The sequence below is a fragment of the Pezoporus flaviventris genome, unplaced genomic scaffold (genome assembly GCF_033815535.1).
Source record: "Pezoporus flaviventris isolate CSIRO_AGI_PZ_B2104156 unplaced genomic scaffold, CSIRO_AGI_Pfla_v1 ptg000035l, whole genome shotgun sequence".
Lineage (NCBI taxonomy): Eukaryota > Metazoa > Chordata > Aves > Psittaciformes > Psittacidae > Pezoporus > Pezoporus flaviventris.
The window spans coordinates 10,377,972-10,401,938 of NW_026892583.1; the positions used below are offsets into that span (position 1 = coordinate 10,377,972).

The 23,967-nt window shown below is 42.0% G+C and overlaps 2 protein-coding genes across 3 annotated transcripts in view; one reads left to right on the forward strand and one right to left on the reverse strand.

Annotated features, from left to right (window-relative positions):
• Nucleotides 1-3,727, forward strand: part of ATL1 (atlastin GTPase 1) — a 32,074-nt gene extending 28,347 nt beyond the window's left edge. For both annotated transcript variants that reach the window (XM_061462517.1, XM_061462518.1), the window contains one exon: nt 2,933-3,727. In XM_061462517.1, coding sequence (XP_061318501.1) covers nt 2,933-3,043 — 111 coding nt within the window. In that variant the 3' untranslated portion in view covers nt 3,044-3,727. The remainder of the gene's footprint in view (nt 1-2,932) is intronic.
• A 474-nt stretch (nt 3,728-4,201) lies between these two features.
• SAV1 (salvador family WW domain containing protein 1) lies at nt 4,202-23,601 on the reverse strand. Its single transcript, XM_061462527.1, has 5 exons — nt 23,461-23,601; nt 21,082-21,528; nt 11,904-12,174; nt 10,806-10,949; nt 4,202-5,387 (listed from the first exon to the last, which is right to left on the reverse strand). Exons 1-5 carry the CDS (start codon nt 23,552-23,554, stop codon nt 5,186-5,188), a joined length of 1,158 nt encoding a protein of 385 aa, XP_061318511.1. The 5' UTR covers nt 23,555-23,601; the 3' UTR covers nt 4,202-5,185.
• Between the last annotated feature and the right edge of the window lie 366 nt (nt 23,602-23,967).

Sequence of the window (23,967 nt, forward strand, 5' to 3'; positions counted from 1 at the left end):
GGCTCTGGGCAGCGTCTGGCATCCTGGCCCTGCACCAGGGCACTCACTGGTGGCTGGGCTCTGGTGGTTCCCTGGGATCCAGATTCCTGAGGAAGGGTGTTGAAGCGGGTGCAGAACTCCAGGCAGTGCTGGAAGCCAAGCAGGGAGAGATTTGCGTGAGGAGCATGTTTGTTGTGATGGGGATTTTCATCTTTCTCCCATGCATCAGCTCTGTTTGGGGATTTTCCTGTTGTGCTGAGAGGTCAAACCAAAACACCAACCATGCAGGTGTCACACAGGCAGCCTCATCAACATCTAATGAAAACAATAAAGACAGCCTTACTGCACACGTACATTAATGCAGCATTGTAGCCAAGGACCACCCCAGTCTGACTGAGGTGTGCGACAAAAGATAGCTCCAGCTTTTATTGTGTCACCAAAGCCCGAGAGCTCCACCTGCCACTGTCAACACTGTTCAGCCAGTGAGTTCTGTAGGGCATTCTGTGGGGATTTCCTCTTAAAAGAAAGCTGGAGCAGCTCTCACGGGTCCAAAAGGCCACTAAAAAATGTATGATTAAAAATCAAGCCATTCCTTCAGGCAGTGGCCAGCCCAGGCCAGCACTGTGGTCCCTCATTGAGCCACAGATGCTGAGCAGCTAACAGCTTTCTGCCCACTGGGTCTGTGGCTTTGCTCTGGCTTGTGCAGCAGCAAGAGGCGGAACGGAGTCTTTGCTACTGATGCGCTCTTGAACAAATCATGTCAAGTAAAAGTCAGTTCTATGAGACTGGTTTAGCATGAAAAAAAAAGCCTAAAATACTGCAAGGTCCATTATAGAATCATAGAATCAGCTAGGTTGGAAAAGACCTTTAAGATCATCAAGTTCAACCCTTACCCCATACTGCCAAGTTCACCACTAAACGATGTCACTGGGAGCCTCATCTACAGTCTTTGAATGCTTCCAGGGATGGTGATTCCACCACTGCTCTGGGCAGCCTGTTCCAATGCCTGAGCACCCTCTCTGTGAATAAATGTTTCCTAATATCCAGTCTAAACCTCCCCTGGCAGAGCTTGAGGCCATTATCACTTGTTATTTGGGAGAAGAGACAGACCCTACATCGCTACAACTTCCGTTCAGGCAGTTGTAGAGAGCAATAAGGTCCCCCCTGAGCCAATTCCAGACTAAGCCACCTCAGTTCCCTCAGGTGTTCCTCATCTGACATTCTCCAGACCCTTCACCAGCTTTGTTGGCCTTTTCTGGACCCACTGCAGCACCTCAGTGTCTGTCTTGTAGGATGTGAAGGTGTATTTTCAAGACAAACACAAAGAAGCTGCATGAAGGTTCCTTCACCATATCCACTATGTTCCCAGACAATCCCAACACACATGCAGACAAGCTCCACTTCATTTCTTAAGGCCCATTAGGTCAAGCATCACCCCAAACAGCCCCTACACCCCCTACACCCTCTTCCTCCTTGCTGCAGCTTCTCCTGCCAGTTTTCTGCTTCTTCCCACCCCATCCTGAGCTAATCCTGGCTCACCAACAGTCTTCAGGTCCCCTGCATGAGCTGGTGGAGTTTTGGTTGAGTTTCTTTTGCCTTCCCAATGAGAAGTTCATTTCAAGTTGAAATCACAGCGCTGTGACAGGTAGTCACTTTAAGTCCTCTGCAGCTATACCTGGTATAGCTGCAGGTAGATCTTCTATACAGAGAGAGGATCTTGACTTCTCCTGTGCCATTTGCACTCAGTATAAAGCCCATGTCAGGGTGAGAGACATGGTGTGTCACCACACAGAGTGGTGGTACTTGCCTCTCTCCACCCCTTGGGGTTGGAACCGTGTCTCAGCCCCACAACAGCTCTGATGTGACTTCTGTACAGGAAACACAGCCCATATCCACGCTGGTGCAGCCACTGCAGCGGCTCCTTCTGGGGCTGCTGCTGGTGTTCAGCTGTTGCCTGTCTCCCTGTGGAGATGGTTCTGAGGCTGCAGTCTGCTCACTCCTGCCCTGTAGAAGCCTGTGTTGCTGCTGTTTGTGAAGGCCAGGCTTCTCTGTCAAGACAGGAAAAGACAGGGGGCCCAGGGTAAGAAGATCATGGACCTGCTGGAGTGAGTCTGGAGGAGGCCATGAAGATGCTCAGAGGACTGGAGCACCTCTGCTACAGAGACGGGCTGAGAGACCTGGGGTTGTTCAGCCTGAAGAAGGGAAGGTTCTGGTGAGACCTTAGAGCAGCTTTCAGTGAGTAAAGGGGGTGATAAGAAGGCTGGAGAGGGGCTTTTGACAAGGACCTGTAGGGATAGGACAAGGGGGAATGGCTTTAAACTGAGGGGAGATTTAGATTAGATATTAGGAAGACGTTCTTCCCTGTGAGGGTGGTGAGGCACTGGCACAGGTTGCCCGGAGAAGCTGTGGCTGCCCCACCCCTGGCAGTGTTCAAGGCCAGGTTGGATGGGGCTTGGAGCAACCTGGTCTAGCGAAAGGTGTCCCTGCCCGTGGCAGGGAGTTGGAACTGGATGAGCTTTAAGGTCTCTTCCAACCGAAGCCATGCAGTCTGCAATCTGCAGAAAAATAATCTAGTCAATCAGACATCGCATAGCAAAGCCTTTATATGATGCAGTATGTGCCTGCCTGGTGGTGTAAACCAAAATGCTGAGGATGCAGAAATTTGAACTCCTGTGCATGAAACTTGTAGGGGAAAACCTCCTAACCCCTGCGAGTCCCTTACTCACACTCTGGGTCATCCTTGATTAATACAGCTCCAGGGGGTTCCTCCCACAGCTGACACTTGAATCAGTGAATGGTGATCTTTATTCTTCTCCCTCTTGGCAGATGCAATCAAGTGTTAGTGCACAAAACAAACCGCATGCCACGGCTGGTTTGAACCTGGCTGCTTCACAGACCCTGCTCATTGCACGCAGCAGGGCTGGGGACGCAACCACTTTCTCTCTTTTCCCAGGCTCTGTACAAGCTGTACAGCGCGGCGGCGACACACAGGCACCTCTACCAGCACGCCTTCCCTGCACAGAAAGCAGAGCCCACAGAGGGCTCGGAGAGGAAGAAGCTGTAACCCCAGTGCGTTCCTGTCAATGCATGAAGGAGGCACAGAAACCTCATCCTCAGTCCAGCAACTCTCATCCTCATGCCCCTCACAAGCTCCTGCTGCAAAGAGCGTGAGTGGAGAACACATCTTGTGCAAGGTGGTTTGGTGCCATGTGTGACAGGATGACCTCGGCATGTTTTTATTTTGTTCATATGTACATGTTAGTACTGCCGCAACTACAAAGTGCTTTTAATTTGTAATAGCCAGCATACTCCCCAGCTCATTACAAAGCCTTATTTTCCCCTTAATTTGTTACAAAGTCACTAAAACCTCATAAGTTACATGATACTGCAACTAAAAATCTTTCAGACCTTAGCTTATTCAAAAGCCAACTTATTTTCAGATACTTGAACAACTTATAACATGTAACCAAGTTTTTTCTTCCATTAACTGTTTAATTATAAAAACAAAAATGTATTAACTCGCTTTATCAGAAGCCGTTAAAGGCACTTCTGCTACAGTATGTTAATGGTTTGGTAGGGAAAGCGTACTTTTCTGTTGGTAACCGATGCACAAAGCACCACGTTGTAGATGTACTGAGAACATTTTGCTGTATTTCTGTATATACATTCATTATTGCGCATCGGAAGTGTGTTCAACGGTTCTATTCTTTTATCGTCAGAACTATTAAAGTTTGCTGTCAGTTCCTAAGACTGTGGTAGTGCAGGAAGCAGTTGTTGACTAATGAGGTGAGAGCTTCTCTTCTTGGTTTCCTTTTTGGTGTTTTTAATGGCGAGTTGGTATTTGGAATACACTCCTGGCCTGCCTCTGGCCCAGGGGTGACTGACCGCTGGAAGGTGCTTCTCTCACAAACAAGGTAAAGCCAAGTTTTACAAGTCTTGGGAATAACCAAGTCTCCGGCTGTTAGCAGAGGAAAAGCTTCTCAGGTGAAGCCAAGCTGAAAGGAAGGGTTGCTGCTGAGGTCCACAGCCCCAGCCACCCTTCACCTGTCCTGATGTGAGGGACCCTACTGGTGACTCAGCACAGCCAAGCTTGGAGCCTCCAAACCCTACATGGCTTCAGAGAGCCTCAGCTTCTGCCTGTCACCATCCTGATCAGATCCTTGCTCTGCTTGTACAGTTTGACATTCTAAAAGGCAAAACAAAAGAGCTGGACAACCCTCCATTCACTGAACAAAACAATTTTTATTGAGTTAACAGGATTTACAAGAAATGTTGGGGGGATTTTTTTGTCTGCAACTATGTTTATTGCACTAAAAAGAATCCATAAATAACATTTCAGGACAATCAATGAACCAAATAAAAATACTGGAGAGGCTGACTGTACAATTAAAAATTTTCCCCCAGTAAGGAAGTGTTACTACAAGACTAAAGCTCGTTTAAAAGTGATTTTGTGTCATGGTGTAGCACAGCTGGTCAGACAGTGCCGTTACCTTCCCATGTGACTGGGTCACATTTCACAAAACACAGTTCAGCTTGGATTTAAAAAACAGGAAACAGTTTGCTTAGAGACCTTGATCTTCAGGAAAGAATTCCACCTCTAATTTCTGTGAAATCTAGTAGTAAATCCAAAGCAGTAATGCGCTTGAAGTAAAAAATAAGGCAACTTGGACTTTGCTTTCATGCTATGTTTTGCCTGGTTACAGCACTGGGCCTTACCGAAAGGGAACAGGGTCTGCGTTCTGTCTGTTAAAGCTGTAAACAAAGAGCAGAGCTCTCAAGAGAGAGGGATACGACATCCCAAGGGAAATACCCAGAAACAGTCAATGGGATTTTAACAACGTTTTGAACCCAGGACATTTCATGTAGTTGCATCTATTGCTCTTTAAAAGTAGACAGTCAGCTTCTAAATAATGCAGCCGGCTGCTAGAAAAAGATACCAGAATCAAGTGTCTGATTAAACCCCGTGCTGGTTTTCAGAATAATAAACTACTTCTTGTATGGAAAAAGATTAACAAACATTTGTCATTTTTATAAACAATAGATAATACATGTAGAAAATTATTCAAGAGGATAATAACAAAGGTGCAACAACATCAACAAAAATAAGCTGCCTCTTCAACAAAAGCACTTTTTTCATAGTTTTAAGTGTGAAAACCTTTTAAAGCTCTTTGTGTCCTCATAAAAGTCTGTTTTAAAAAAGAGTCGCTTAAAAATTCTTGCTGTGCTGCTGAGCATACCACTGCTGCCTCTGCTTGCGGTGCTCCAGCTCGGTGAGGAGCGCCTGCCTGTACGCTTCATACAGCTTCACAATACGTTCCAGTTCTTTCATGAACAGCAGCTTCAGCATTCCTTGGTACGTGTCCAGGTCTGCCAGCTGGAAGAGCTCCCACTTCAGAATGTGGTCGTATCTGTTTTGATAAAAAAAAGAAAGGAGAGACTATCTGCAAACCTCTGCAAGTGACCACGCAGTGTTCCGGGCATTTTCTTTAGAACTGGCCTCATGGTTGTAACAGCCACCGATCACAATCTAGGTCAGCATGCTTTATGTGAGGAAATAAAGTAATTAACCCCAGAAGACAGGGAGTCATGGCTCAAAGCGAATCAGAAAACATCACTTACAGCTGAACTTACAAAGTTTAACCATGCCAAGTGCAAGGTCCTACACTTGGTCAGAACAATCCCAGGCACAGCTACAGGTTGGGCAGAGAAGAGGTTCAGAGCAGCCCTGTGGAGAAGGACTTGGGGGTGTTGGTTGATGAGAAAATGAACATGAGCCGGCTTCAGTGTGCGCTTGCAGCCCAGAAAGCCAACCGTATCCTGGGCTGCATCAAAAGGAGCATGACCAGCAGGTTGAAGGAGGTGATCCTGCCCCTCTACTCTGCTCTTGTGAGACCTCACTTGGAGTATTGTGTGCAGTTCTGGTGTCCTCAACATAAAAAGGACATGGAACTGCTGGAACAAGTCCAGAGGAGGGCCACGAGGATGATCAGGGGACTGGAGCACCTCCCGTATGAAGACAGGCTGAGGAAGTTGGGGCTGTTCAGCGTGGAGAAGAGAAGGCTGCGTGGAGACCTCATAGCAGCCTTCCAGTATGAAGGGGGCCTACAGGGATGCTAGGGAGAGACTCTTCATTAGGGACTGTAGTGACAGGACAACGGGTAATGGGTTAAAACTTAAACAGGGGAAGTTTAGATTGGATATAAGGAGGAAATTCTTTAAGGGTGGTGAAGCACTGGAATGGGTTGCCCAGGGAAGCTGTGAATGCTCCATCCCTGGTGGCATTCAAGGCCAGATTGGACAGAGCCTTAGGTGATATGGTTTAGTGTGAGGTGTCCCTGCCCATGGCAGGGGGGTTGGAACTGAATGATCTTAAGGTCCTTTCCAACCCTAACTATTCTATGATTCTAACTGCAGAATCACTATAATACAACAAGAGAAACTCCAGAAATAAAGATCCTATTAACTCACTATGATAAACCAATGCAGGAAATACCTTTTGGAAGCAATGAAACCAGCTATTCCATTCATGACAAGCCTCAAAGATTTAGCAATAAAACATCTTTTAAGAGTAACACAGAAAATTATTTCCACAGCTCACCCCAATGCTCGCCAGACAGTGCCTCACCACAAGCAGAATACTGAAGTCTTGCCACCCGCTGCTGTTCCCGAAGTGTTCTTGTTCCAGCCTTAACAAGTGCTCTTGGACTCTGTCCCCATCTTGGTTAATTAGCAGCAATAATCTAAGTCATGGTGGCTTAAACTGCAGGTCATGAATGCCATAAGACCCCAAAAAGGGGCAATGTTAGACAGCATCAGCGACTACTGAGTGGTGACAGAACCAATTAGGCCATAATTAACTGCTGCAAGTACTCACACCAGTGAGGGATATCCTAACAGCTCTCAGCTATGTGCAGTGATCTGTCCCCACGGGCAGGTGTCAAGGAAGCAATGCAAGGCCTAGCAGCTATAAATCCTGCATGTTCTTACTCCCCATGCTGGAAAACATGAGCTACTGTGAACCTGACGATGTTCCCTGGACTTTAAAACATCAGTGCCACCCTGAAGTCCTCCCTTAGGAATATCTGGCTGAGATGGAAACAAGCTCAGCTGTTAAAGTCAACCTCTTACTGTTGTATTTCTTCCCACTTCCACCATAATGAGAAGATATATTCACTTGAGTGGAGGCTAAAGCCAAAATATCAGTAGAATTAAGCAAATAAACTGCATTACATATTGCAAGGACATACTTGGAAGGCTGCATGCATCAGAAGCACCAAGACATGCAGGTGACTACCAAAGATGCTTCTGAGAAATTTTAAGAACTTAAATAAGCACAACTTCTATAACCTTCCTAAATAACAGCTTCTATATTAAAGTCATCCCAAGTCTTGAGAGGGCTGCACTGCTAAAATCACTCTTCCCTAAAGTGAGAAAAACCGCCCAGCTTACAGCTGGTTTTTCAATATGGGGACCAAAATCCAGAGAGAGGTGGACTGCATGCTGCTGCTTTGGAGGTTTGCCAAGTACAGCTATCTTTGTATGCACTTGGTGAATGAGTTTACATGAACACCATCTTTCCCTCTCTGCTCCTTTCCCACATCATGAACTCAGTTGAACTGAGAGCAGGATTTCCCCAGGTTTGCCCTGTGCTGATGGATCCTTTCAAATGTTCTGGGCCAATGGCATATATTAAAATACATGCTGCAGCAAGGCTGATTCTTAGTGGAAGGAGTGTTGCTTGTTAAGGTAGCAACACATGCAGAAAGGAAACCAAAACTCCATGACATGCAATAACGTGTTTGCAGGTTTTCTGGGGTCTGCATCACAGATGATAATAAAACCTTGGTGGTTTTTAGCTCTTCGAAGCTCTCACTGCTGACAGTTTCTCAAGAAAAGCAGCACACCAGGATTATTTTCCAGTGTTAGAGCTTCGTTTTGCCTGCCAAGGAACAGGACAAGAAGTCTACTTAAAGATGAAGCCATCAGCAGAGCCCCAGTTGGAACGGGCTCATTCCAATCCAAAAGACTGAAGGTCTAGGAACACTAACCACAGAGATGCATAGAGGAACATGGCACAGAGTACCAGTACCTGACCTAGACTCACATTTTTTGGAAGGACATCTAGTCACAGAGCCAGGAATTGAGGGGAGAAAACATGTTAGTCCATAATTCCTGCAGAGTGCAGAGCCTTCCCTCCTGGGTTAGAAAGCAGGAGCTTACTAGACAGAACACACAGCCAGAATACCCAGTCTCCAGTGCTTTTCCCAGTAGATAGCAAGTATTTAATATAAAATAGGACACTTTTAACACAAGAGACACTGACCTGCCCTGAATTTTTACAGCCAATTGGTTAGAGATAGAGGAAGAAAGTCCTGTGTTCAGATCCTGCAGTATGTAGCAGGCTTTGAACTGAAAAAGGGTAGATTTGGATTAGATATGAGGAACAAAATCTTCCCTGTGAGGGCGGTGAGGTGCTGGCACAGGGTGCCCAGAGAAGCTGTGGATGCCCGATCCCTGGCAGTGTTCCAAGGCCAGGTTGGACAGGGTTAGTTGGTTCAGAAGAGATGGGGGAAGAATGCAAACCATGAACGCTCATAGAAGAAAGGCATTTTTGGTCTCTTCACCCTGACAGTCCCATGCATGCAGTCTAACATACTGTGGGAACACCTACAATACTGGGCTGCCTAACTTGGAAGGTTGGAGAAACACTCAGTTCCAGAGTCAAGCAAAGGATTAACTGCTAGGCAGGAATCTTAATTCCACTGCATTCAAATTCTGGTAACTGCACTTCTGCTCTCAAAACTAGATGCCAGGAGAGAGGGAAAAAGGATGCTTCAAGTTATCAAAAATACCTTGATATAGGAAATTGTTACCTCAACTAGACATCAAAGCCTCTTCATCATCTAATGAGCCAAGTTATCATATTCTTTATCTTGTTTGACCATTTTTTATTAAAATCGGATGTGTTATGGCTAAAACCTACTAAACTCTCCATTAGGTTTTCCCAGCAGCCAGAATCCTTATCCTTTAGAGAAACTTACTGAAACAAAAGCTAACATTACCTGGTTTTACTGTGATTAGCTACTTCACTCAGCAAAAACTGGCCTTTGGTTGACTAAATCAAGCTAGAGTCAGGTGTTATGTAACAAATAATAACAAAACATACCACAATGATTTCAGTGCAAAACTGCACTGATAATCAAGAGATTTTTAAAGTAAATTTCAAATAGCAGATTACAAAAGGTATTCCTCTACTGCTGCTATGAAAGTGTTTGGCTGCTTACTTCCATTTCTGCACCAGAACACGGGAGGATGTTCATACCGTTCTCATATTCAGCTTTTGGACAATACTGCTGGAGAACTTACAAGTATTACTGGATGTTCTCTTAAGGTTTAAGTCAGTTGCTTTGGCAACAGAGAAGAGGTTCATTATTAAAATTACACTGAAAATACATGTACAGATCCTGATTTTAATAACAGTGAAAACAACTTATCAATTGTTCCTCAAGAGCCCTCAAGGTGAGGTGACACTAAGCCAGCTGCTACCACTCCTCTTCACTTTTCTAACAGAGTATTAGCATAAATCAGAATTTACTTCCTCACAGAAGCGCTCAAGAATTACAATAATATTCCTATTACCACCAGCACTACGGTAATGGAAGGCTAAAAGGGTACTAGAAAATATATGATTTTTGATTACTCTGAACAATGTAAATTCTATTTAAACAGCTTGAATGAATTAAATGTTTTAGGTTGTGGTTTTGGGGGCTTTTTTAATATATCTAGTAGGCTGAAACAAACTTAAGACATTCCTGATAACGTTAAAATGTTTAAAGTGTCTTAAATTTGCTTCTCAAGTTTCAAGAAAAGTACCAACAAGAGTCCATACAATACAGGCTGAAATATTTAAAACTACGCTGCCTGGACGTGCCAAAGACCTAAATAAAGAAATGCACCTCCAGCCAAAACCTAGAAGGATTTCTAGGAAACAAGTTCTCCCATAGGTTACAGGGACATGTATATCCCTGGTGCCTAGAGTGTACTGGTGGATTTTAGGCCAGTTTAAATCTTTACGGGCTACTGGCAAGCCCAGGAGCCAGAAGAAGTAATAAAACCCATTCAAATTATAGTTAATAGAAGCAGCTAAGAAAAGAGGATTCTTTAGTGGAAGTCACTGAACATCACACACAGTCTAAATTTGCAACTGCAGACTCACCTACTCATTGCTGTATAACTCAGTTTCTTTACATTCCTCTTATGAAAAATGTACATGATTCCATAATTAATTATTTTTTATTGCTTTTCTATTTAGTGTTACTCTTCTGCAGAATTGCACCCATTAGAAAATTTAATTTGTTTCATTATGCTGATTCAAATTCTTTCTTGGAGGAACACTTACTTCTTAATTCAAGGGATTTCAGTCTGAATTCAAAATTCTCAATTGCGAAGGAAAATATGTTTGTCTTTTTTAAAAAGGGGTAAGATATAGATTAAGAAATTAACGCTCTAAAAATATTTCACATAGTTTATAAGCACATGGTGCCATTCTCACAAATACACTGAAAGTAAATCACATCCTCGGCTCTCTAACATACATTCTGCAAATCACGCAAACTGCCAGAAGTACTGTGATAATTTTAAGTAATGCCTAAACCAAAGCAAACTAATATGATGAATGTTTGGTACAACTTACTCATGTGCTGTCATCAATAGTACCTGTGCAGTTAAGAAATAGATACCAGCTAGAGTCAGTCATCAAAATTAATCTTCCTTCTAAGCAATGCATGCAGAGTGTGAAATGAAAAGGGAAAAAAAACAAAGCTCACTTTACAGGAGCCCTGGCATAGACCTGCAGCCAGTCCGGAATCTCTGCAGTGTGGTAAGGATTTGCAGGGACAAGGAGGGGCTGGCTTCTCTCCACTTGCTGTGGTTGGTAAGTCACTGGGGGAGGCTGGTCGTAACGGGGAACACTGCACAAAGGAAGACAAAGTCCATAACCTTGAAGCAGTAACTTAAACGTACCAATATTAACTCATTAACATCAGTACACAGACTGATACATGCAAAGGCCAATGATGCAATCACAAATGGAGTGTTGCCTCAGCAATGAACATTCCTCATATAGTGAGAGCAACTTTCTGCCGCTATTTTTGTACTTCACGCCAATCACGACTGTATGTGTTGCTGCTATCTGTTAGCACACTGTAAAACTCACCTTGGGCCTATTCACCTACTGCCCGCTACGTGGATACTAAAGCAGAATGTTTTTAAAGGCAAGTTTTACATTAAAAAGGCAAGTACTGATTCAGCCAAGAAATCCACCATTTAATACATTAGAACGAATGTATTCAGGCAGCAGCCGGTAAGAGTTATTCCATTTGTAACAAAGAATATTTTCACATGTTTATCTTTTGTGCCACAAGTTAAAAATCTTTCTTTTCCTGGGTAGCAGCAAAGTAGATTAAGTAGCAGAAATTAACTGTTAGATTTGGTGCATACTAACATCATTTTACCTTGAAATTCCAAGCAGCTAAAACACTAATTTTTTTTCTAGACAAGACTTAATTCATGTTTCAGATGGTATGTGCTATTTGTTCAGTCTCCCGGAACATCAGATCGAGTTTCTTTTCAGTATACAACTGAATTTTGTTCTCAGCAACTTTGTTGTTTTACTGACAGTTGAAGAGAATAGCTGCTCTGTTTTAGTGAGTTAAGAACAATATCCTGTTTCTAAACTTAAGACAGTAACACCTGAGACAGAAACCTAACAATTACAACTACTTTTAAAAATCTTACTCAAGAGCCAGTAAAACTTACTTCTAAAAATAAGTTTTTGGCGCATTATACAAGACAAAAACAGTTCCACTTTCTTAAGTGGCTTAAGAAAAAAACAACAGTCACAGAAGAGAAGGCAGATGCCTTACCTGGGAGCACAAGGGTGTTTATATTGAGCTCTTTTATTGATGTGATCTACATAATACACTCCAAATTCTGCTGACTCGACCCTCTCCCATCCTGGAGGCAGTCCCTCACGCTCGAGTGGGTGGCTCCAGTGGGTTGTATTAGTGTTATGATCTATATAGTATTTCCTTCCTCTAATAGTCCAGTCCACTGACCAGCCAGGAGGAAGAGGTAAGTCTTCAGAACTACGATTTGTTAAGTTTCCTAGAGATGTAGCAGCAACTCTACCAATGCCTAAAAAGAAAAAAGGGAAAGCAATGTTTAGCTGAACTGCTAATACCAAATCCCACTATTACGTGCGAAGTCAACTTCCCCCCTCCAGGCACTCTATGAATACTGAACAATATCATGGCCTTTAGGGCGCATGCACTTGTATGTTAGTAAAAAAGGGCAACTGAGTCAAAATAGCTCTTCCCTTTTAAGTCTCACTTGTTTTGCTCTCCTCCAGCTCCAGATTCACTAGACAGGTTCATTCAGAGACAGTTAAAGCATACTTGCTGTTTTCAATTAGAGACATACATTAGCATACATAACGGGGATGAAGCTGTTATTGCTGTCTCAATTTGCTGAGCAGAGAGCTGATAATAAGATTACAAATGTTAAAGCTTTACATAAATAACTGTTTCTCTTAATATTATTACAGCTGCATCAAAACTATTTATCTACAAAAACCCCACAGCTATTTCTTTTTCTAGTTAGCCAGGTATTTACAACTAGATAGAAAAATCACTGGATACCAACAAAGCTCTTCAGACTAACCAGTCAAGTAAAAGGACCAGGTAAACTAATAAAGGAAAGAGATGTAAGTTAGCACTATCCTGCACTGAATGTTACTACTAAAGCGCATGCAATCATGGATAAAAAGTGTCAGCAGTAACAAGAGAAAACAGAAGAGCTGGATCCATGGAGGATCCCGCACAAGCCCTTCACTGCACACTGGGTGGGATATAACGCTGCTCAAATGCTGACCAGAAAAGATCCACAGACCTTTTCAGAGCAAGTCACAAAATCTCCCATCTCTTCCCCTCCTGCCCTTCCCCCCCTTTCCTCCTTCATTCCCACAGATCTTGCAAGGAAGTTTTGTTGTCTAGTGGGCTGTATAGCTGCTTCTCTACATCTTGCTCTTCTTTCGAAGTGAGCCCTTATGGTTCAGAATGCTGAAGAGGAATGTGAAAAGAAGTAATTTCCAGCTTTTCCTGGTGCTGTGGGCTGCACTGGAAGGGCTCCTCCAGCAAGAGAACTAAAGCCTAGGTTATGTGTATTGGTGGTTCGAGAGCTGACAGGGATCAGTAGCTGATGAAGTTCCCACTTCTGTCCCAGAAACACAGCACGTTCAGGATTTATCACTAAATAAGTTAAGATACTGTTCACCAGCATTTTAAAATATGTGATTTGCTGTAACATACACACAGGTTTTATATTTTAAAAATTAGCATCCTGGATGCTGAAAGATGTATTAAAGAAACTCAATTCCATCTTTTCCTTCCTTCTGTACGCTATGGATACTTAGCCAGTTGAAATAAAAACCATAATAATAATTACAGAAGACTAAAAAACCCAAATCCAAACAAACAAACAAAACACAAACCAACAGCAAACATCAAACCAACCAACAAAACCAACCACAAAACCCAAGTGATATAATCAAGAACTCCGCAGGTCTCTTTCCATTCCTGGGAAGCCTACTACCTACTGGAAGTGCTGGCTCAAATTCAACTCTCTCTTTAAAATTTGTTTAAGTAGTTACCTTCAGTTACCCCCAGTTCTACAGTTAAACAGTCCCTGGCTTTAAAGAAATACCAATTATCTTTTAATCCCACAATCAAATCGATCTATTCAACCACAGTAGTCATCAGTTCGTGTGTTACTATTTCCCATCACCAGATCAAGGCGTACAGAAGCCACTTTTTCTATTTTCTAGTAAGTCAGAAAGTGACTCCATCACAAGCACCACACTTACTGCCTGGGGAACACACCCTTTCCCTTCTGATTTTCAGAAACAGCCTTTTTGTGTGATCACATTTTTGAGAGTGGAAGGGAAAGGCAAAGTCCATCTCATCTGAAGTACTATTAAAAATAGTTCCAAGTGTGGTCGTTAACTCAAAGAGACAACAGTAATACTGAAAATGCAGCAGTTGTTATATTTCTCAGGCAATTTCATGCTTTTGCTGGCAGACAAAAGCAATGGTCCTTCTCAACAACACATACACGCTAGAGCATGCTAGCCAAGGGATGTCAACTATTTTAAAACCTTAATTTACAAATGAAATGAAAAACTGAAAACTGAATGGGCTGTCATTCTGATACAAGTCAGCAGTCATCAACAATAAAGTAATGGGAAGGCTCCAAAGCAACCGAATAATAAACAAACAAATCTCACAAACTTCCTCCTCAATCTTTAAAACACTGGTGCTCACCTACAGATCTTTTTCTAGCCTTTTCATGTTCTGAACTATTTGGTCTTGAAGCATTTCCTCTTGTAATAGTACTTACCTATTTTTTATCTCTATAAAGGAAAGGTGATGGCTGTATTCCTGTGACAGCTCCCATCTCATACTATGATTAAGCAACCTAGACCTTTACTTCCAATGAGAAAATATATCCTGGAGGCTTTCTGACCTTTGGCTAAACAAATTATTTTCTCCAGTTAACTGGACCGCTGTGTTGTGGTTTTGCGTGTGTATAAACTGACTATTAAATCACCACTCCAGAAGACCTGAACACACAAACTTGACTGGGGAAAGAACTTTCACAGAGCTATAAATGTATTTTTCTGTTTACTGTTAAAACCAGCACATATCTGTATTTTCATTACAGTTCCTCCTACTTAAATTCTAGCACGATTCCAGCAGCAAATACATATATATTCATTCCTTGGGGTACACGTTAATGCTTTCCAACATTTGGACATTGTTATTAGAAGTTGCACAAGCTATCCTCCACACAAGTTCTTGACTCGATGCCTATACCTCTTCATACAAAAAGCCTGATAAGATTGGAAGACGGACTCAGATAGTGAAGAAAGCCAAAATCTAGGTTAGATAAAGAAATCACCTAGAAAGTAGGCTAAAAAGTAATTCTGTACCCAACGGAAGGGCAACACTGGCAGTTCTGTGTTTGCACAATCATTTAATTCTAGCTTTATGCTACATAGCTACAATGCTAGCTTATTTTTAAAATGCAAGGAACAAAAATAACACTGAACCACAGACACATCACACATTTCTTTTGCTATTTTGACTTCACCTATGAAGGAGAGCCATACTCTTAATTTATGCAGCTGTATCACTTACCCATTTTGAACAGTGTTCCAGGCTCTACAACTACCAAGCTCTAATTATGAAATCAAAGGCCAGATTTATGAACTGATGGTTGCAATATTTCAGGCTCTAATTATCATATATAGTCTTAATGGGCATTTTTCCCCTTAAAATCACAACGCATGCTGAAATACTGTGTGCTGGAAGTTTGGAGACCTCAGGTAATACAACATCTCACAACCATCAACCCACTATGGCATTAAAATCAGCAATTAGGACAATTAAGCCATTTGTTTATATACCTGGAGTTACTAGAGATCAAAAGAAATTGTATGTTGGTTTTCCATATAAAACTCAGCACATGTTTCCTTCAAGGAAGAGTGGATACACATGCAAGAGAAATAGCTCCTGCTATGATTCTGAACGCTAAGAGAAAATGAAAATTGGCCTTCATATATATACACCTCTAAGTATGAGTAAGACTGAACAACACTTGGAAGAGCACATTCCTATGTGATCTTTTCCAAAGCATAAATCAAAAAAGAAAGTTACAAGACAGCCTGAAACCATCTCCTGTGAGCACTATATGTTGTGTATCATATTGCCAAAGCACAACACTCTTGCGTGTTTAAATCTGAGGTAAGGTCTTTGCCCTAAAGCATTTTCATAGTAGCCCAAAGCTTCACACAGGGTATTACTGTGTGCACCAAGGATATTCCCTGCATCATGGGTTGGTATGAGATTTACATAATACAATGCAAACTATCTACAGAAAACAAACTTAAAACATGAACTATTTTTATCAAAATACCTAGTGTAATCCCTGTGATTTTCCTGTTACTGGAGTATAAACAAAAAAAGCAGACTAGTCAAACCGGTTCACTGTGACTACTCGGGGTTTTCTTGTTCACATGCTGTTTTACCTATGTCAAGACAGAAATTCACATTCTCCCCGCTTTCCCAGGGAACAGACTTGTTTAACTTACCTGCTTTTTCTAAATGTTAAAAGCCTCCTTTCCTCTGCTCAAGGATACGCACAGTTATTTATAAATTTCCCTGAGTGGCACTATCACATCTCAAGAATGGTCCACTATGAATTTTAATTTTTGCAATTGTAAATCTTTTCAGGTTGCCTTTTTAGACCTTGCCTAGCCTCATTTGTTAATTATGTTTCACAATGGTACATGTTTTGGGTATATTTTGGTTCAGCTGCTCCTTTTAAGTAACATCAATACTGAACACCATTTGTGGCTTTGCTTTTTCCTTCTCTTGTAAAATACAGTAACTTCAGTTTAAGGTCTTGAAATAATTTGTCAACCAGGCTGAGAGGCATTATATGCTGTCCCAAAGCAACAGAATCACAGAATAGTAAAATCCTCTTCAATGCAGTCTGCTTGCTTAGAAGTATTGCTGTGTATGCTCTTGACGCTTCGAAAAAAACAAGTGCAAAGGGACATCAACCACTTATTGCTGCTATTTGTAAAATTAAAAACACTCACAGTTTTAAGTAAGGCCAGGCCCTAAATTCAGTCTTATTTTCAACTTCTTCAACAATAGGGTGTCCTAATACCAGAATCTAAACTTTAACTTTGAGCAATACAATGCAAATTCCAGTGCACTGTATTGGTGCAGAGGTCCTTCATTTAATAGTCTTCTCTTTAAAAATTTATCTTAACCTAGTGACGTCACCAATGTGACAAATATGTAGTATCTTCTTCAATCAACGAAATTCTGTTCGGTTTGTTCCATTAGTAGGGAACAAAAATCAGTAAGGGATATGTGTTAACGCTTTCACAGCCCAGTGAAGGGGTTTCGTTGTAAAGAAACTGCCTGGAAAGAAGTCAAAGTTCCTAGGAGGAAAGGCTTCTAGGTCAGCAAAAGGCAGTTCTTCAGGCTGCCTGGCAGGAAGCACAGGAGAAAAAGCGCATCACCACAGCAGGGAAAAGTGGAAAAAAAACCCCAAAGAGAGTAGAAAGTCTCCCTTTGTTTATCAGATATCATGCTGATGTAGGCACAGAAGTTTCACACTATGAACTCCCCACAACTAGCTTCAACGAAATTTCAAAGTGTTGAAGAACAGATTTAGCCAAACAAAATGCCTTCAAATTCATTTTTCATTATGTCAATTGTCTCAACAGCCCTTTTTCAGAATGCCAAAATCCTCTCCCTTCCCCTCAACAAACCAGGATGAAGAACAGGAAGAGAACATGAACAAACTGCTTAATTCTAAGGGAGTAAGTAATACGAAAAAAAGCAACAGAAGTTCCAATAACTCTTGTTTAGAAAGGTCTGTGGCTTCTAGGCCTTTCTAACTCATTCCAAAGCATCTGAAGGTACTTCCTGAGCAGAAGTATCTCATTTGCAGAGGGAATGGGGCATTCCAAGTACGTATATATTCACAAAATAGGAAATGACAGGAAGTACTTTGAAAGCTTCAAAAAGTATGCTACAAAGAAATTACAGCAAAATCAGCACATAAGAAGAAAAGGGCAGGAACTGCCATTTGTTTAAAAATTAGTTAAGTGTACACACCTAAAAAGAAAAGCGCTGCAACTTTACCTCTAAATAGGTTTCATTTAATAATGTGTATTTCTTTCTTTTGCTCTTATATTAAGCACGAATACCATTTTGCAATTTTTAAGGGGCACATTTTAACACGAGATGACCCTACTTTCATTAAAGCACGCTAGATTCTCTGCTCACAGGATTAGTTGTTTTTCTCTTCTGACACCACAGTCAACTGCTTACTATGCATCATCAGAAACTCCCTTTACACTGTGATTTTAATCTCAGCAATTTTCATATACACGTAAGAATTTTTTAGCTTACCGCTCAAACAGGTACAAATAACTGAGGTCTTGGTTACAAGTTAGTTCCAATCTATACTGTAGATATAACTTCAACCACAGACCTCCCCAAACTTTTAACCTAGAAGAGAGGAAAGAGATGTCGAGGAAAGATAGGTAAAGTCTCTTAAAATTAAGTTTGAAATGGACACGATAAAAAAAATAAAAATCAAGAAATGCCACAGAGGTAGCAAAACGTACAAAATCAGGAAATAAGTCAAATTATGTCTTTTTTTTTTTTGAAAACCACCTAGATTGCTAATTAAAACCAAATCTAATGAAAACAAGAGAAGGAGGACACGGCAGAATTGAACCATACTGAGACAGAAAGCATGACTTCAAGGTGAAAGAACGTATCAATGCTGTCAACATCAACTGCTGAAAAATCACGGGACTTTCTTAAATACTTCGCTGAATACTTTAAGTATGAAGCTCACAATGAAATCATAGTTTTAACTTCTCTCCAAATTATAAAGAATGGAATCTTTATTTTGAATGAAAGCTGAAATTCGCATGCACCCCTTCACTTCCAGATCACTGCTTCTAAAATGTCATCCCACCTGTAACCAGCACTAAATGAAGTATTACTCACTGACAGCAAGTACACCTTGTGCTCATCAGGGAATATTTGTGCAGCAATCAACACAAACCATAACAGGACTGACTGAGGGCACCTTCTGATGGAGGGTGGGAGAGGAGGAAAAGGGCAGGAGGCAGCATTTATACATTCCAGCTAATTAACAGAATTCACATTGAAACTGTGGGTGTTGGGCAATTCTGACATCTCTTGAAGAAGAATTTTGATTAAGTGAAATGTTTAAAAACAACAATGGAGATGGTAAGGCAAGTAATCTAGACAAAGACAACAAAAGTAAAAGGCCTGCCTCAGTATTTTGAAAATGCAGGAAAAAAGGGAACTAGAAATTACAGAAAAAATAGTGTATCTCAAGGAAAACACTGAAGGTTTGAAGGCAATGGATGGTTCAAACAAAAAGAAGCTTAATAGTGAGATGAAAGAAGTAAGAAAATCGAAGGTTTACTTATTTTTGGCCACATAATTACTTTACAGTTCTGGAAAAGATGTACAGAAATTAAGGGCATTGGGTCAATGTTCTTACTGCAGTGAAACCGAAAGAGGAAGAGTTCATATTCATGCTGAGATGAAAGCAAAAAAAAAAAAAAAAAAAGAGGAGAAGGGACACTCTGCAGACAGAAGGCTCACCTTTTTTTGTCTCTCCCTACAAATGCAGATTGAATACCCACGCATTACAAAACATGTATGGAATTTGTTCAAGATATTAAATGTAAAAGCATGAGAGCGAATGACAGAGGACCAAATATCAGCAGCTCCTTCATGATTTCAGGTAGCCAAGGGGGCATGTTGACAAATGGGCCAGGGGAGGAGGGCAGAAATCTGTTCAGAAAGAAATCCATGTTGCTACAATTGAGAAATACATGGCTGTTAAGCCCTACTTTCAACTTGGTTTAAAAATTTGCTAGATTAAATTCCACTTTCAAACTAACAGCTAGAACTCCATTTCCACTTAACAGCATTTCAGTTCTGCCCAGCAGCACCACCATTTTTTTTAAGTCTTCCTCACACAGCTACTATGGTAATTTTGAATGTTAAATTGATGGACTGGCTTATGAAATCCTGCCCTCCTGTCTCTCCTCCCTGCAACATCCCAGCACACAAACTATTTTTGTTTTCCAGACCAGGTAAATGTTCAATGACTGCTGGCTGAACAATAACTGACAGAGATGGAAGGCTTTCATGCAAAATCTAGGTAGATCAGATATATTAGCATTTAGCAAAATAAACATGGATGGAAGTAGCAAGTCTTAAACTTCAGTATTTCAGAATTTACTGGCTGACAGCAGTAACACCAGCACTACTCTTCTGTTACTTTTCATGGAAATGCGTCTGTAGTAAAAAACCCACAAAGCATTGTCTGTAGTAAAAAACCCACAAAGCATTGCACCAGGTCAGTAGCCTTAAAAATTTATGTTCTTCCCAGATTTATTTTTCTAGACAGATTTATTTTGCTAGAGACTATTTGCCATTTTGTTGACAGATTGCAAGTAATGCTGAACTAACAACGTATTTCATACTGAAGACACATTATTTACAGGTTTGAAATGTTTGATTCAAACTCCTTGAACAGTTTTTGTAGTATATAGAGTGCTGGAATACCGCAAAGTTTATTACATTTAAGGTCACCTTTCTGTGGCTAGCACTGTAATCCCAGATTTTTTATTCCACCAGTAGATTCACAACAGCACCAAAGAATTATTCTTCAGTGGCACCACAGATAGAATCAAATATTTCAAAAAAGTAGTATTTACTGGATTCTTCTTTCTTATGCTGTTCTTCCTTTAGAAAACAAAGACAGGTTCCAGTGAAATTGAGGGGGGAAACAGGCATGTTTACAAACAATACTACAATCTAAAAGAAAAAAAAAGCATCAAGGACTAGGATGTCAATTTCAGCACTAATTATATGCTAATTTGCTAATTATGCAAACCAGTCATGCCACCCTTTGACTATTTATAATTACTGCTGTCAAATTAACACAGTGAAACTAAATAGTAACATGATGATAGTTAAAATATAGTAATAGTAAAATGAAATGGCAATATCACAGTTTGGAGCTGTTGGTTATTCTCTATGTCATGAAAACAGTAGATATCCCCTAATGAATAAAATCCCTTATTAGCTAGCAACTGATTCAACTTTGTGTAGAGGTGCTGCATATGTGCCTGGCATTAAAATAAGAACTTGCTTGACCTTAGCCCATATATTTCATAAATAAATCCTGGCTTAAGTATATTTTTTCCTTCTGGATATGTGCACTCGAATTCTTAAGTCCAAGAAATGTGAACATACAGTGTACTTGGATGCCAGAAATGTAATTAAAAAGCAGCTCTGTCCTACAGAACAGTCCTAAAAACATGACCCCAATTGTGCAGATATAGCTCCGCACTTAAAGTCTTATCAAAAACATATTTTCAAAGACGCAACAATTAATACTTACCTGAAGTGTGCCTCCCATGATTCTGTGACATCCTCTGAAAGAGATCACTGTTGTGTTCATAATACCTGTAGTCCTCATGTACACGATCGTTTAAATGACGCCTCCTCTGGGCATCATAAAAATGGTCATAATAGTAACAATGGGCACCAGCGCCTCCATTTTCCAAAACAGAATTAGCTTCTGTTAAAAAGGACTGTGAGGAAGAGCCATATTCCCTGGGGACATCAGCTAAACTTCTTGCAAGATAGGAAGGTGCAGATAATCTGTTGCTTTCACGTCTCATTATTTCATGAGGCGGCCTCTGCACTGGAGTTCGAAGGAAACTCTGATTTCTGGAAACAACTCCATCTCCACCAGAAGCATATGCAGAACTTGTTGAGTCAGGAGGACAGATATCAGTTCGTCTCGGAATGGTTGGACCATGACGGATAAATGAAGGCATCAGATCTGATATATAAAATGAAAGAGAAGTAAGAACTTTGGCTGTACTTACACGTAAAGTATTTGGCTAGTCACAATACTGATTTGCATCATGAAAATGAGGAGACTCAAATGCTAGTACCCCTTTAAGGCACCCCTAATGCATATGCAAGCATAATAGCAATGCTGCACTTTGTAGTGGTGCAACAGAAACCATCACATCTTCTGCCAGCAACAAACTACTGCCAAAACAGTGCAGGTTTGCCAGTATAACTGCATCTACAATAAACAAACAAACCAACCCATACCCCATCAAAAAACCCAAAAGCTATTCATGCTGTATTGTGGCTATACCAGGCTTCATTCATCACTACTAAACGGGTCAAGAAAATCTATGTGTCCTGGCCACCACTTCATCAGGACCACTTTCCTTACGAACTCGGCAGAACTAAAGATGTTAACGCCTAAATGCTCATAGAACCCATGACAGAATCAGGAACAGCATATACTTGCTCCACTAATCACCAAATTCAGCCAGTAAGATGCTGTCATTCTTCACACATGATGTTCTCAAATTATCATGAAGATATTTCGTTTTCTTGTTTACCTAAAGGTTTTACACACCAACAGTGACACCCATTCATACAATCTCACTGTTTCTCTATTGAGGCATACATTACTGTTCTGCCTACTACTACTTTAAATGTGATATAAACAAGTAGTTTCCTGTCAGGTGAGCTAATACAAATTATAACTTTCATTCAGAAGAAACTTATGCCTATTATTAAATACTTTTAATTTTAAAGTCTTATAACTCAGGGTAAATATTCAGTGCATCCCAGAAGGCATCATCAATAAATTTATAACGATCACTACAAAGCAGTCATATCATAGTTGGTCATTACATAATGGCAACTACCATAAATGTCTAAGAGGTGTTAACCCCTTACACAAGCCCACAGCCTGCAAAAAAATGTGGGTTTGTTGGTTTGTTTGGTTTTTTTAAGGATTAAGCCAACGTAGTCAGACTACTAAATGATTCTGCCTGTTGAGTAGTGAACCAGCTGTTCATATAGCAGACTTCCAGAAAAGCAGAGTGCCTGCTCCTGCCAGCAAATCAGTTGTTGCTGGTAGTGATCTCCAAGGTAATCTTGCAATTCTAGCATAATATGTTTCAGTGTCAGGTTGTTTTTCAAAGATTAACAGAAAGAAATCTAAATGCACTTTCAATGTGTATTGTATAGTATAACATGTATAGTATAGTTTGAGCAGAACTGTGGCATTTACATCAGGTTAACCGCAAGAACATCAATGCATCTCAGGTACATAGCGGTGACCTCATCAAGTTGATTCATGGTTTAAGAACTGGAGCACTTGCTTCCACAGGGATTTTATGCAACTCTCTCATACAGTTATCTCATTTTCAAAGCACACACCTTTTGGCAGTGCACACAGCCTAGACTGGGAAAACAACCATTAACTTCTGGAAAGGCAGAAATGGTCAAGGCCAGGTTGGATGGGGCTTTGAGCAACCTGGCCTAGTGGAAGGCGCCCCTGTCCACGGCAGGGGGGCGGAACTGAATGAGCTTTAAGGTCCCTTCCAACCTAAGCTGCTCTGTGGTTCTATTATCTGTTCCATTCACCTCAGCGATATCTGTGCGGAGACTGTCTTAACCCCCATCTGCTGAAACTGAGCAACTGCTGCGGAGAACCGCTAAAGTTTGTTTACAGCGAACACCTATGAACACGTACATACACTATGTGTCGGGCTCCCTTTTAAATTCAGCTTCTTTTCCAGCTTGAACCTCCCTCTACCAACCCTCGGGTCTCACAACAGGACAACTCCCGGGAGTCCCCAGAGCCTCTGGGACTCTCCGAAGCACACAAAGGACACGGCCCCCGCCGAAGTCCTCGGGTTTGCCCGCCCAGCCCGGCCCCCAGCCCATCCCTGACACTCACTGCGCAGCAGAGGGCTCGTCTCCTTCTTCACGTACTTGCCCTGTACCTCACCCGGTTTGGAGAGCTCCGTCCGCGTCTTCTTCCGCGACAGCATCCCACCTCCCGGCCCGCTACCACCGCCCGCATGCCCGGCGCCGCTCCCCGCTCTGCCCGGCCCCCTCAAGCAGGGCGGCGGTGGCTCCGCGCCCTCATGGCTGCGCACCTGGGACCGGGGGGACACACACCGTACACGGGGGAAACGGGCGGCGCGCGGGGGCTTGTGGGACAGCGGCCTCCGCCCTCCGGGGAAGGCCGCGGGGCAGGGGAGGGGAACCGGTGCGCGCCGCCACAGCGCCCCCGCGCGGCCGGGAGGGCGCTTGAGCCGGTGCGGCGGCGGGACGAGATCCGCCTCAGCGCCCGCCCCGAGAGGCGGCGCCAGGGACAGGGGAGGGCGGATGCACCCACCCCACCGCCCTGCAGGCACCGCGGCTGAGGGACCCTCGCCTGGCCGGGAGGGACGACGGAGCA

Excerpts from the sequence above, each read along its gene's own strand:
- SAV1 (XM_061462527.1), bottom strand. The coding sequence starts at position 23,554 with ATGCTGTCGCGGAAGAAGACGCGGACGGAGCTCTCCAAACCGGGTGAG. Across the intron at positions 21,529-23,460 it reads GACGAGCCCTCTGCTGCGCA|ATCTGATGCCTTCATTTATC; the intron begins GTGAGTGTCAGG and ends TTTATATATCAG. Across the intron at positions 10,950-11,903 it reads AAACACCCTTGTGCTCCCAG|TGTTCCCCGTTACGACCAGC; the intron begins GTAAGGCATCTG and ends TCCTTTGTGCAG.